Source organism: Merops nubicus, unplaced genomic scaffold, assembly GCF_000691845.1.
Source record: "Merops nubicus isolate BGI_N331 unplaced genomic scaffold, ASM69184v1 scaffold7163, whole genome shotgun sequence".
In the NCBI taxonomy this organism is placed as follows: Eukaryota; Metazoa; Chordata; class Aves; order Coraciiformes; family Meropidae; genus Merops; species Merops nubicus.
This window is the reverse complement of record NW_008599543.1, coordinates 108,850-121,395: the sequence shown is the minus strand read 5'-3', so window position 1 is coordinate 121,395 and position 12,546 is coordinate 108,850. Positions and strand designations below refer to the sequence as shown.

General features: G+C 43.3%; 1 protein-coding gene across 1 annotated transcript in view; it reads left to right on the top strand.

Annotated features, from left to right (window-relative positions):
- The first annotated feature begins 243 nt into the window (after positions 1-243).
- SLC14A2 (solute carrier family 14 (urea transporter), member 2) overlaps positions 244-12,546 on the top strand; it is a 35,762-nt gene continuing 23,459 nt past the window's right edge. Inside the window, exons 1-8 of the mRNA XM_008937420.1 lie at positions 244-409; positions 2,689-2,878; positions 3,175-3,303; positions 5,720-5,912; positions 6,785-6,932; positions 8,474-8,608; positions 9,421-9,470; positions 10,863-11,123. Of these exons, the coding sequence (XP_008935668.1) occupies positions 244-409; positions 2,689-2,878; positions 3,175-3,303; positions 5,720-5,912; positions 6,785-6,932; positions 8,474-8,608; positions 9,421-9,470; positions 10,863-11,123 (1,272 nt within the window). The remainder of the gene's footprint in view (positions 410-2,688; positions 2,879-3,174; positions 3,304-5,719; positions 5,913-6,784; positions 6,933-8,473; positions 8,609-9,420; positions 9,471-10,862; positions 11,124-12,546) is intronic.

Sequence of the window (12,546 nt, the reverse complement as noted above, 5' to 3'; positions counted from 1 at the left end):
TCCCTCTCTACCCCTGAAGCGCTGTGCCACAGCCCCATGGCAGCAGTGGGCCCTCATCCCCAAGAGGAGACACCACTGCCCTGGTTCTGGCAGGTTCCTCCTCCATGAAACATCCCATCTTTCAAAAGGAATATCACCACAGGGCTCTAAAGTACAGCAGAAAGTTTCCAGGGCACAACCCAAAAGGTTTTCTAACGCACGGGCTTTTTGATTTGCAGTGACTTCTTCTCACCACCCAAAGAGATGGAGCTTGGAGAGGTCGTTGTGGCTGAGCAACCTGGTGAGAGACAGTTGTATGCGAAGCAGAAGCCAAGAGTCCAGGACTTGCTGGGGAGAAGTGGAAATCGGATCCACCAGCTTTTTGGGTATCTCACAGGAGAAATGAAAGAATATGGAGAGTGGATGAAAAGTAAGCAGAGGGACATGTTCGGGCTGGCAAGGAAGAGCTAGCTGGGGACATCTCTACTGCCAGCAGTACTGTCAGGGCTGGGCCATGAGACAAGGGGCCGTTTCACCACGGGAGGCAGAGCAGGGGCAGCATGGTCTGAGCTCACTGCAAATTTCTGGCTTTTTAACCCAAATCGTTTTATTCTCATGAAGGGGATCTCACTGCATCCTCCTGACATTACCATGGCTGCAGGCGTGATTTGGCACAGGCAAAAGGCATCTTTTACTCTTAATCTGTTGCGAGTCAGCAGCACATTCCATACAGCAGTGCCCAGAATCACATGTTAGGGCTGGGGATGTAATCTTGCCCATAAGTGGTTTGGGTCAGTGACCATCTCCATGTGTGTGGGCTGGCCAAGGGGACTTGACTCTTGATTGTGTGGGTGAAGGCTCTTGTATTACCAGCCTTGGGGGAGCAGTAGGCACTGTGGTGGTTATGTTGCTATAAAACACAAAGCAAGTACTGATCTCAAAGGTTTACTGTCCAGGCAGGAGTAGTACATGAGCAGATGGTCCACATTACCCAGAATTACTAGGGATTTGGGGCTTTGAGAGGCTACATAAGGCTGTGGGTCCTCTGTCAAGCCTAGGTTCATTAGCAGTACAACTCCAGCAAGAGGAAAGAGATGAAACAGCTGTGTCCAGCCAGGCTGTGCAGTGGCTGTCAGTTGTGGAGGATGTGAGCCAAGATGCCTCCAGGCAGGGAGCTCAGCAGGCTGGCAGTGTGGTCCCCAGTCACAGGGGATCACCTCCTCCTGCTTTCTCTTTATTCTAGTGGTCCATGCTTGGTAGATAGCTTTTCTTATTCTACCTTCTGAAAAGCTTCGGCCACTGTCCACTGGCTGTATTTGAATACTTACAGTTAATACTTGCATCTGAAACCAAAAACATTGACTAATAATTAGTAAAATTTATTCCAGTAAACCTAATTATTTTTTTCAAAAGAACTCATTCCTCCCTGGTTGTAACTTCCTGGCTCCCCAACAATGCACAGCCTGAGGGATGCTTGTGAAGCCACCCCTCAACTTGTGCTCCAGATTCTTAGGAGAGATCTCCCAGGGATGCTGAGGAGATGCAGAGTGGTACCCAGCCCTTCACAGATCCTCTGTTTAAGTTACTTTCACCAGAAAACAAAAGTTGAGTCTTGATGTAAATACAACACAGGAAAGAAGTAGGGGAGAGGGGAGTTTTTAGATGTAAGTCATTGCCCAGATTCAAAAAGTAGTCTGGCACTTTATGCCATGTCTAATTAACAATCTAAATGAATTTAATTAATTTCAAATGTTTAAGAACATGAAAACTGCATATACATATTCCATGAATACATTATACTGTAAGCAGCCTCTCTTTCTCATTTATTCTCCTTGCATAGAATAATAGAAGCATAAAAGCATCATGTCTATTAACACACAGAAATACAGAAATAGTTTCACCTCTCCCAGAAGCATGGGAGAAAAAGACCTTAAGCTAATTTGCAGAAAAGCCAGCAGCAAAAAGTAATGGCTGTGCTATAAGACCGTCCTCAGCCCTGGAGACCATTGTAGCACTCTGCATGGGTGCCCTCAGAGAAGTTGCCTTCAGCCCCACACACATCCCACCTTTCCCCTTCACTCACCTGAGGTACCTGAGCTTGGTGCCCATTTGCTTTGTCCATGTTCAATGGTCAGTTGGGCTCTTTGTCCTTTGGAAACGCCTCTTTTCCTTGAGTACAGCCCAAGCTATAACAACTGCTCTCTTAATTCAAGCTTTTCAGTTCCCAAAGTACTCCTGTAGACACCTTTGACAGTTTGACCCCATCTCCTGTGTACAGTGTACCTCCCTATTTTTGGTCTCTAAAAGAGCAGATGTGTTTCCTTTTCGTATTTCCCTATTCATGTACAAACTAGTTTCAGACTTTGCCTAAGTCTCTCTCTGCACCTGAATTATACACCAAAAAGGGATTAAATTTATAGCAGAATCTTCAGCAATCCACCATGCAAGAAAGACTATTTTTTGACCACTATAAATAAGACGCTTTTTTATGAATCACTCCATGAACTTTATAGCAGTGCCCAGTCCATCCCTATTAGCTTTTCAAGTGCCAGATGCAAAATATGCTCAGAGAGCAATAAATCAGAGGCTGGTTTTACAGCCTTGTTCATACATTGCCTCTGTTCTGTGGCCAGAAAATGACTTGTAGAGATAAGCATGCTTTGCTGAAACGATACCTTATCACCAGCATTTTCATTTGGTCTCCTACAGCTAAGCCCCTAATGGTTCAGCTGGTGGACTGGATCTTGAGAGGAACCTCTCAGGTGATGTTTGTCAACAACCCTTTCAGTGGGCTGATCATTTTAGTGGGGCTGTTCATCCAGAGTCCATGGTGGCTGCTCACGGGTTGTACTGGAACCACTGTGTCGACATTAACTGCACTGGCCCTCGGTCAAGACAGGTAGGTGGTACCTTGCATCCAGCCACTTAATAAAAATTGATTGTTGTGGTATCAGGAACCCACTGACTGGTCATAGGCCCACATCTGAGTATGCTGGAGATAGCAGACCAGCTTTCCTTACAGATGGTTTGGCAGCTGTTAGGTGGGGACAGAGCTGTGGCCCAAGAAGAGCTGGCCTGTCCCCACAGCTGGCTGTCTTTGTGAGAGTTCTCTCTCTCTGATAGCCATTGCTACAACCATGTAGGTCCTTTGGGTCACAGGGTCACAAACCTTGCCAACGTTTCTCTCCATCACAGATCAGCCATTGCAGCTGGCTTGCATGGCTACAACGGGATCTTGGTGGGTCTGCTCATGGCTGTCTTCTCTGACAAAGGAGATTACTACTGGTGGCTTCTTCCTCCTGTAGCAGTTATATCCATGGCCTGGTAAGTGCCACTTCTCCCTCCAGGGACAATTCTCAAAGAACGAAGAGTCCTGCTATACACAGCTGAAACACACTGGAGGTCTTCTCTGCCCAGTCCTCTGTACCAGCAGCTCCAGCCACTGGAAAGAGGCACCCACTCATGCACAGACATTGTGAGGCATGCTGGTAGGAGGCTGACTGCACAAACAATGCTGATTACAGCACACAGGCAAAGCAGCTCCACTTCAGCACTCTGCAAATGTCCCTCATTAGCAGAACACACTCAAGATGGATGTCATCATGCCCAACTCTGCAGAGGTTCTTCCTCATCCAGGCGCTGGACCAGCCTGGTGTTCCCCCCTGGGCTGAATTCAGTATTCCCCCTCTCAGATATGCAGCCAGTCATGGGCAGAATTCATCCCTCCCAGTAACTCCAAATGCCAGACAATGTCCTTTCAGGGTTAAATTTACCATTTCTAAATATGGACTCTACCAGCACTGCAGAAACTATTTAATAGCCTTAACTGAAATTAATTCAAGAGTCACATTTTAATCACTGTTAGCAAGAAGATGCAAGTCATTATTGCATTTCACTGCTTTTAAGATCAGATCTTTTCATATTTTATTTCTTCAGTCACTCTCAGCAAAGGTCATTTTGTAACAACATCTCAAACCCCAGGACACATCTCAAGAATGTTTAGTTTGTCTTGTCTGCCAGAATTCCTTGAGGCCTTTTGTTAAAACTTTTCTTCATTCTTTCAGTTCACAAGACTCGAGGGTAGAGCCAAAAGATTTTAAAATTAGACATTTCAGTGATTTTTTTTTTTTTCAATTGGTACTTTGAATTTCAGCTTTAGAAGTCAGCATTTTTTTAATTGTTTCTTTTCTTCTGACAAGTTGTATAACTGGCAGAAGCTTTGTATTTCAGCACAGAAATTAGGACACCATTTTCACTGAAGTGCTGGGGTGTTTCTTCCTACAGCTACAAGCAAGGAAATCTGTAAACTGCTCTGGGAAATGAATTTGTCATAAATGAATAGGCTTCATCTGAGATTTTACAGGGAGAGCAAAGCATTTTTTCCACTGATAGTATCTACGCAACAGGACGCAAGATGTTGCTTTTGAAATGTCAAATGGTTTGGATAGGTTTTTTTTAATTGGAACCAGGTTAATATTCTCATAGGACTCAAATCCATCTTCTGGAAAAATTCACATTTTTAAATTTAGTTTCTGTGAACTGTGCGATGACCACTGCTACTTGAAGCTTGACCATAAGAGCTGTTCAGCTCACTTAGAACAGAAAAGCTCAGCTGAAAGCAGCAGAACTCATGCCATATCCATCAAGGGCAGGACCTGGACATTCACTGTCTTCCACAAGCTTTCTAGGCCCCATAAAAAACAGGTATTATCATGCCAATATGTTCCCACAAAGTCATTCACGCAGAACACCCACTTCAAGTGGAAATAAGGCAGTCTGGAAAAGTCCTGAGGAAAGCAGATCTGGTGAACGTTATAACCCCAGTTCTGCAGCCAAGAACCTTGGAAAGAGTCATGATATCTCAAGGTTTACAAGCTTGTTAGTGTTAGGTCTCTAAATATTTTGTGGGTCACCCTAAATACTTTAAGTGCTAAATATATTCAATCATCCCTGTTAAGAAGTAACTTCAGTGTTCAGAAAATGCTGTATGATTTTGGGTGGTACCTGAGCAGTGCATGGTAACATCAGTCTCATTGACATCAGCAGAAACATCAGTCAAGGTCTGGGTCATGCCTGTCACAATTCCTTTCGCAACTCTGTTACAGTGGTGACTTCATCTTATACTCTGTCAGGCTCCATATGTCCTAAGGACTCCTCATTCCTCCAGAACGGTGTCTGGCATGGTAAATATCTTTCTTAATGAAAGATTTTCCATCCTCCTTGTCCAGCTCGTCTGCTGTGTTTCTCTTCTGGAACCATCTTCTCGTATCCTTCAAACTACTTAACACACAAAAAGCGTTTTCAACTTTCTCTTGCCTCATCAAGTTGGGAGCTTTTTACACCATCTAGAGTTCTCCAGAGTTCTCCATGTGACTTTCCCCAAATTCTGTTTCTTATTAGATTTTTTCACAGAATAAGAAGCCAGATCACCATCTTCCATCTGTGCCTAAATGATGTGCTGGATGAATTTCTTCACTGACTCTCTGAGCTAGCAAAGCACTTGCACACCAGCCAACTGTACCATCCATGAACGCATGTGACAGTCATTGCAAAAAGATTAACACCATTTTGCAACTCTTTGTCTGATGCAGACTAATGTACTAAGGTATTCACTACCTGATGTTTCCAAAAGGAGTGCCATTGGCTTGCGTTTTCCAGAGCTTATGACCAAAGTGGTGGCTCTTCCACCACCATCAGCATGAACAACTTACATTCTTTTCTCTTCTCCTTCTCTTCCCAGTCCAATCCTGTCCAGTGCTTTGGGATCTATCTTCAGTAAATGGGACCTTCCTGTTTTCACTCTGCCCTTCAATATTGCTGTGACTTTGTACTTGGCAGCCACAGGACACTACAATCCCTTCTTCCCTACGACCCTCATCAAGCCCGTAGCATCAGTGCCAAATATCACCTGGTCTACAATCAATGTGCCACTGGTAAGCTTTGCTCAAACAAGTTTATGGTATTTCCTTAAAAATGTGGGCATGAAAACATCCAGCTCGGGATAAAAATATCACTTTGGTCAGAACAGCTATAGGATATGTACATCCAGCAGTGATTCACAGAAATACACGGCTTGGGTCAGTCTGTAGAGGACAGTGCCATAAAAGACCCAGAGACAATCCTGGCCTACCCAACAGAAAGGTTGAAGGAGCCTGAGGGAATAGAGATGCTGGAACTCTCACTCCACCTAAAGCTGGACTGCCCCAAACCAAGTCTTGAGTGCTGTGTAATAAAGAATTGCATCTGGAGGTGCATTCTCACTCTCTGGATGTGATTAAAAGGGCATCAGCAAAATAGTCAGTGATGATATGAAAAGATGGAAGTAACATCCTTATCCTAAAGGGACAGAAACTCATTTATACCCAGTCCCTTTAGTTCAGCTCTAGCACTAGAAAGTCACCATCCCAAAGCAGAGTAAAAGTAACTGACAGTACATAATAATCTCAAATCAGCCAGCTCCACCATAGTATCACTGCCTAGGAAGGTGACTGTTTTAATCTTTCTCTAACATCACCAAAAGAAAAACCCAAACCCTCCACCAACCCCTCACCCTCCATATCACCATCCCAAAACAAATAAAGGTCCATCTTGGACTGATGAAATTCAAACCAAACAATGAACCAGCTCTGGTTTGACGTGTAAATTGAATGTGTAAATTGAAGTGTAAATTGAGTGTGCAAACTGACACTACTCAGAGCCAGAGTTCCTTCTTCAGCTTTTCAGCCAATAGCCTGCACAAAATAACTGCTGCATCCTTCTGAATACAGAGATATGATAACATGTCCTTTTCTACTGGCTGCTGCAGCTTTTGCAGTCCATCCCAGTCGGTGTTGGTCAAGTGTATGGTTGTGAAAACCCCTGGACTGGAGGCATCATCCTTGTTGCTTTATTTATCTCCTCCCCACTCATTTGTTTACATGCTGCAATTGGATCGGCAGTGGGGATGTTTGCAGGTAAGAAATATTTACCAAAGCCATTTTTGTGTCTTGACCCAAGCCATAATGTCCAGTCTCTGTCCAGCCTTCACAGCTGCATGGCCTTGGATATACTTGGGATAATGGTTGGACTTGATGATCTTAATGGTCTTTTCCAACTTAACTAATTCTATAATTGTATAGTGAAGGCAAGACCAGAGGATGATATTTTTTAAGCTTTCCATTTGTTAGTAGATTTTTAAGTCAGGCAGGTAGCTTGTTTTACCTTGCTTAACCCTCCTGTCATTGGCTGTGATGAATCCCACTGACATGATGATAAAGGAACATGAAGAAATGTTTTCAGAACTGATCTCTTGCCACCACAAGTATTTTAAATTATCACCACAAGCAGAAGTGTCTCTCAGAGCTGATCAATCAGTGAGAAGAAATGGACTTTCGTAGGAGGTAGTTCATTCTAACATACTGCAGACCTGTGAAAACAGTGAAATGAATGCAAATCAAAATGACCTGTCTGTCCACAGAAAACCAGAGAAACACTTTTTTAAATTGAAAGAAATTAATCTAAGCCTTGAAGCTGGATGAGATTAATGCCACTTATGTGTCAGATTGTAATAAAATTCTGTGATGCAGTAAGCATAGTCCAAGACAACAACCTTGGAAAAGGCACAGCCATCCAACAGTAAGTTCTCTGAAATACTTTGTACAAGATGTCAGCTGCCTTACATTTGTGTTTTTAAACAAAACTCTCTACAATATGTATGGTTAAGAGCATCTGGCAAGATTTGTACAGGTCTGACATTTAATCTGGAAGAAAAAGGTCAGGGGGAAGTATCTGGGGATAAGCATTGTGATGAAACAGAAGACAAATGAGGACATTCTAGCAGGAAATGTATTAATCTTAGAGTGACATGAAGGTAACCTGTGCACTAGCTATTATGCTCTTCTTTTTACTGGTACTCCTGAAGCATAAGTGAGATCCTGCAGAAGGACCTGTGAGGCCAGGATTGGAGCAGACCCTCAGCTCCCAACCCATGGCAAATTTCCACAGCATTGATGGAGTGGCCACATTTAATATCTAGAACACTTCCAGTGCCTATCACATTTAGCAAAGTTCACTAGGAGAGATGGAACACCCTGCTTACTCCCACAGCAGACACTCAACTCTCATATTAAAGATCAGGGCTTAAAATATGAGGTTTAAAGAGTACACGTGAGCACAACTTTCTGCAAGAAGGGCTCCCAGGTGAAAAGATCCTCATACACTCTGCCCCATCTAATCTCCACTGTGACTACAATCCACACAGGGCATAAACAGAAGGTTTTGCCTGAAAGAAACCTTTGAGATTGGGCCAAATTCCAGCCCTAAGCACACTATCAGAGCTCCAAACTAATGACCTTCATATGATTTCATTCCTTTCCTGCATGTGCATGGAATGTGTGAGCACAGATGAATTTGTCTAGATGTCATAGGGAAGAAATGATGGATTCCCAGCAAGTGACAGGTCCTCTTGCAGATACATCTCACAGATGACTTCACAGCCTTGCCTTTTGTCTTACAGCACTGAGCATTGCAACGCCATTTGACAGCATCTACCTTGGCTTGCACAATTACAACTGTGCCCTCGCATGCATTGCTACTGGGGGCATGTTCTATGCCCTGACCTGGCAGACTCATTTGCTGTCCCTTGCCTGTGGTAAGTATCTTGTACACAAAACAAGGACAAAAATTTATGCAGCCAGTCAGTCTAGGAGGAGCAGAGGTTTAGAGTCAACTGTGATTCTGCTGCAAAACCAGGTACTATGCAAGAGTTCCATGATGGCATCAGAGTTGAGCTTGGATGTGCAAGCTGCAAGTGCAAAGAGAAGGTCCTTTAAGCCCTGATAACACAGAAACATCTAGAAAGGGTAGAAGTACTGCTTGTGAAAGGAGCACAAGCTATGCCAAGAGCAGAAGTTTAACAAATCAGGAACTCAACAGATTCATATGAGCAGCCTTTTCATAACTATATGTATCATTAGAGGAAGTGTGTCCTAAGAAGGAAGCTGTTGCACAAGGTCCATTCAAAATCCACCTAAGAATCAATATGTTGCACAAGATCAATTTAAAATCCATTTATCAGAAGATCCCATCTCCAACAGCAACCAAAATCAGACACTAGGGAAATAGTTGAAATTTCCCATTTAAGAAACAGCTGTGAAGATTCAACCATTCTCCAACCACTTCATTTTCAGTAGTTTTCTGTCCTGATCATTTTCTGGTTCGTTCAGTAGCTTTTTCTTTCTTGACTTTGTCCTTGGGTGAGTAAAGTTAGCTCCAGTTTTAGATAGCCAGATGCAGCACTGGGACATTTTAGATAATCGTTGAATTCTAACATTCACCTCATATGAGGGAACTGGGAGGATATTTTATTGTGCTTTTGGACAGTATTACTATTTCTGATAATTCCTTTGGAGAAATTAATCATATTTTCCTCATCTTGGGCTGACTTTGGTCTTTTTTTCTCAGCTTTATTTTGTGCCTACTCTGGAGCAGGTCTTGCTAATGCCCTATCTGTGGTAAGTTGGGGGGGGCCTTACAGGGTTTTTTGTTTGTTTTGTTTTAGCTGTATTTTGATTTGTTATGATATAACGTTAAGGAAATGCCTCAAAGTTTTCCAGGCCGGTTTTGTCAGCACTGAAATGAGAATTCTGCAGCCAATGGTAGGTCTTGTAGAGATTCTCTGGCAGCTGAATTGCACACTTGCAGACTCTGCAGCTGATAGTAAGATTTCAAAGACATTTGGAGCATGTTATCCACAGCAAGACCGTGCATGTATGTGTGAACTCCAGCAACAGTGTATGATTTAAGATGCAACACTTAGTTGCAAGCAATATTTTCAAACAGTTCCCAATGGTCTAAATTTTCCCTTGCTTCTTCTGAGGTCTTTCTCCAACCCTACCCACAGATGCTATTTAAGCTTGATCTGGATAAAAAAAAAAAAAGGCATGGGAAGACTGATCTCTTACAAAATACAAAATCATAATTTCTGAACAGATTGAGAAAGAGGTGAAACCAGAAATGTTAAGCTTTGTTTCTTCTTTAAGGTCTGAGAGATTAAAGCAAAACCGTATTTTAATAAAATCGATTTAGTAACTTCAAAGAAAAAAAAATAGGACTAGTAGCTTCATACAGCAAATGTATTCATCTGGCATCCACTCAGTACCTTCTAGGTCCCTGCAAATGCTTTGTTAAGAACATCTGCTTTTGGGATGTAGCAGAAAAAAAAGAACATTTACTTTTTCTCCTTGTGATACTGTTTTTGGCAAACCCCAAGTCAGACCAAGAGGTGGGGTCACAGAACGAGGCTGGGGGTTGGGTCCAAGGCCAATGGGCACTGAGGATGGGGGATATGTGTGAATAATACTCTCATTACATGACATTTTACAGGACTGTGAGAGTAGGATTCAGCTCATTTATTAGAAAATTTAAGTGTCTATATGTAAGCTGGATGTCTTGGCTTTCATTACAGCCATCAGAGCTCTGGAGCCTCATTCAGTTGGTTCAATATTGGTGCAACAGCTGCACCTCCAAAAGCACTAAGGTCTTCAAGGCAGGGTGCCTTACGTAGCTCTGTACACTTCAGATACACGAGGTACCTCTCTTTGAGCTGCTCAATTAACATTTGGTAGCAGAGGAGCTTCCTGGACCTCCAGTGACCAGCAGGAACCCACTCACATAGCCCCTGCCATGTAGGCACCTACCTTTGAGCATCCTCCTTTGGATCTGAATGAGAGATCCTGAACAGGAGGATTCAGAAGGTATGTGCTATGTCACACTGCCCTTGAGGGAAAAACAGGCTCTCCCAGCTTCTCAAAAGAAAGAATTTAGCAACAGTCAGGAGCAGGCAAAGTGACCAGGCAGAAATGGGTACCAAAATTCAGCTCTCTGTCTGTCCTTTCCCCTCCCAGCTCGGGCTGCCGCTCTGCACCTGGCCTTTCTGCTTCTCCGCCCTCCTCTTCTTGCTGATAAACTCAGACAACCCAGCCATCTACAAAATGCCCCTCTCCAAAGTCACCTACCCAGAAGCCAACCGCATCTACTACCTGAGGATGAAGAGAAGAGCATCAGAGAGCAGGAGAGAAGAGCAGAGACGAAAGGAGCAGAAACCCTCCGGCGACTCAAAAATAAGCACAGGAGGCACGCCCTTGTGCACCCCCAAAACCCGCCACGCTTCCTGATTTCAGCTGCCCACACACGTATGGTTTGGGGGGAGGTTTGTCTTATGCTAGCCAAGCACACTACAGACAGAAGCACCACTTTCAGCAGCGATCTACAGGCTGGGGGTTCAGCATCCAGCACTCCAGAGGAAACACGATTTGCCCTTGAGCTAAGCTTTCCAAAAAGCACTCAGGTAACATAATTACAGCTGCCTTATCAATCCACATGCTGTTAACTTGAAAGTCACCTCTTATCAATAATAATTATAAGAATAGGCAGAAGAACATTAAAGCTGACAGAGGCTGTATTTAATTTCAGACATGCAATGTAACAAAATAAGTATGCTGAGAAGATGTTGGTATCTAATAATAATAAATAATGTAAGAACTAAGTCAAGAGCTGCACTTCAAATTAAGAACATGTATATTTGAAAGTGGAATAAACAAACCTATCTATTCCTTTCTTGTGTCCCATCAATGTCTAACCTTCTTAATGTCTCCTAACAGCTACAACATGCACAGGTAAATAGTCTTTCAGAGCGCATACGACTTTGGTGCCATCTCCTGACTCCTCATTAAGCACCAAGACAATGAAGATATGAATACACATGCTTTAAGCAGACTAGAAAAGTGTCTACCCAGCAATGATCAAACATTTTTCTTTTCCTTGCATAATTTTCTGCCTTATAAATAGATATCTCTGCTGCTGGATGCAAAATAACAAGTCTGAATCCCTACAAGCATTCAGTGAGAAACAGGAAAATTTCTGCAAAACAGAAAATGGGACTCATGGGACTGTTTGTACCCTCATAATGGAAAGACCAGCAGCACCAGCAGCTGCAAGGTTGCAGCTCCTCTCAATGTCCCTTAGAAGCAGCAGCCAAGATTGAGTTCAGCATGGGAGACGAAAATGTATTGCCATATAAGAATGTTCAGATGCTTTTTAAATCCATCAGGGCATTCCAGGGACTCTCAAAATTTCAAGTCCCACATCCCTCTCTGGATATCAACAGATTTGACATTCCACATTGCAGGACAGCCTCACACATACACAGAAATCCAAATTTCAGTAGCCAAGACAACCCTATCATTGAAAATTTAGGGATTTCCACTCTCAGATCGACTACCTTTGCACACCTTTATCCCATTTTGACCTCCAGCTGACCTCTGAGCCTGACCTTACACATGCCTCCCAGGAAAGCACCCAGAGAATGAGCTGGTATTTCCACATGCCCCAAGTCTTCCTGGAGATTAATAAAAGTCCAGGAAACCCATCAGTCTGACTGCTATGTTAGCCAAGAGGCTTTTGTTGGCCCAGGGACAGATCACAGCTTAATACCTGACCTTTCTCTATTAGAGGGAGGAGGATATGACAGTTGTAGAACTGCAGCAAGCAAAATCAGGGACATCTCAATGTTATTGCTGCTGTAGGGAA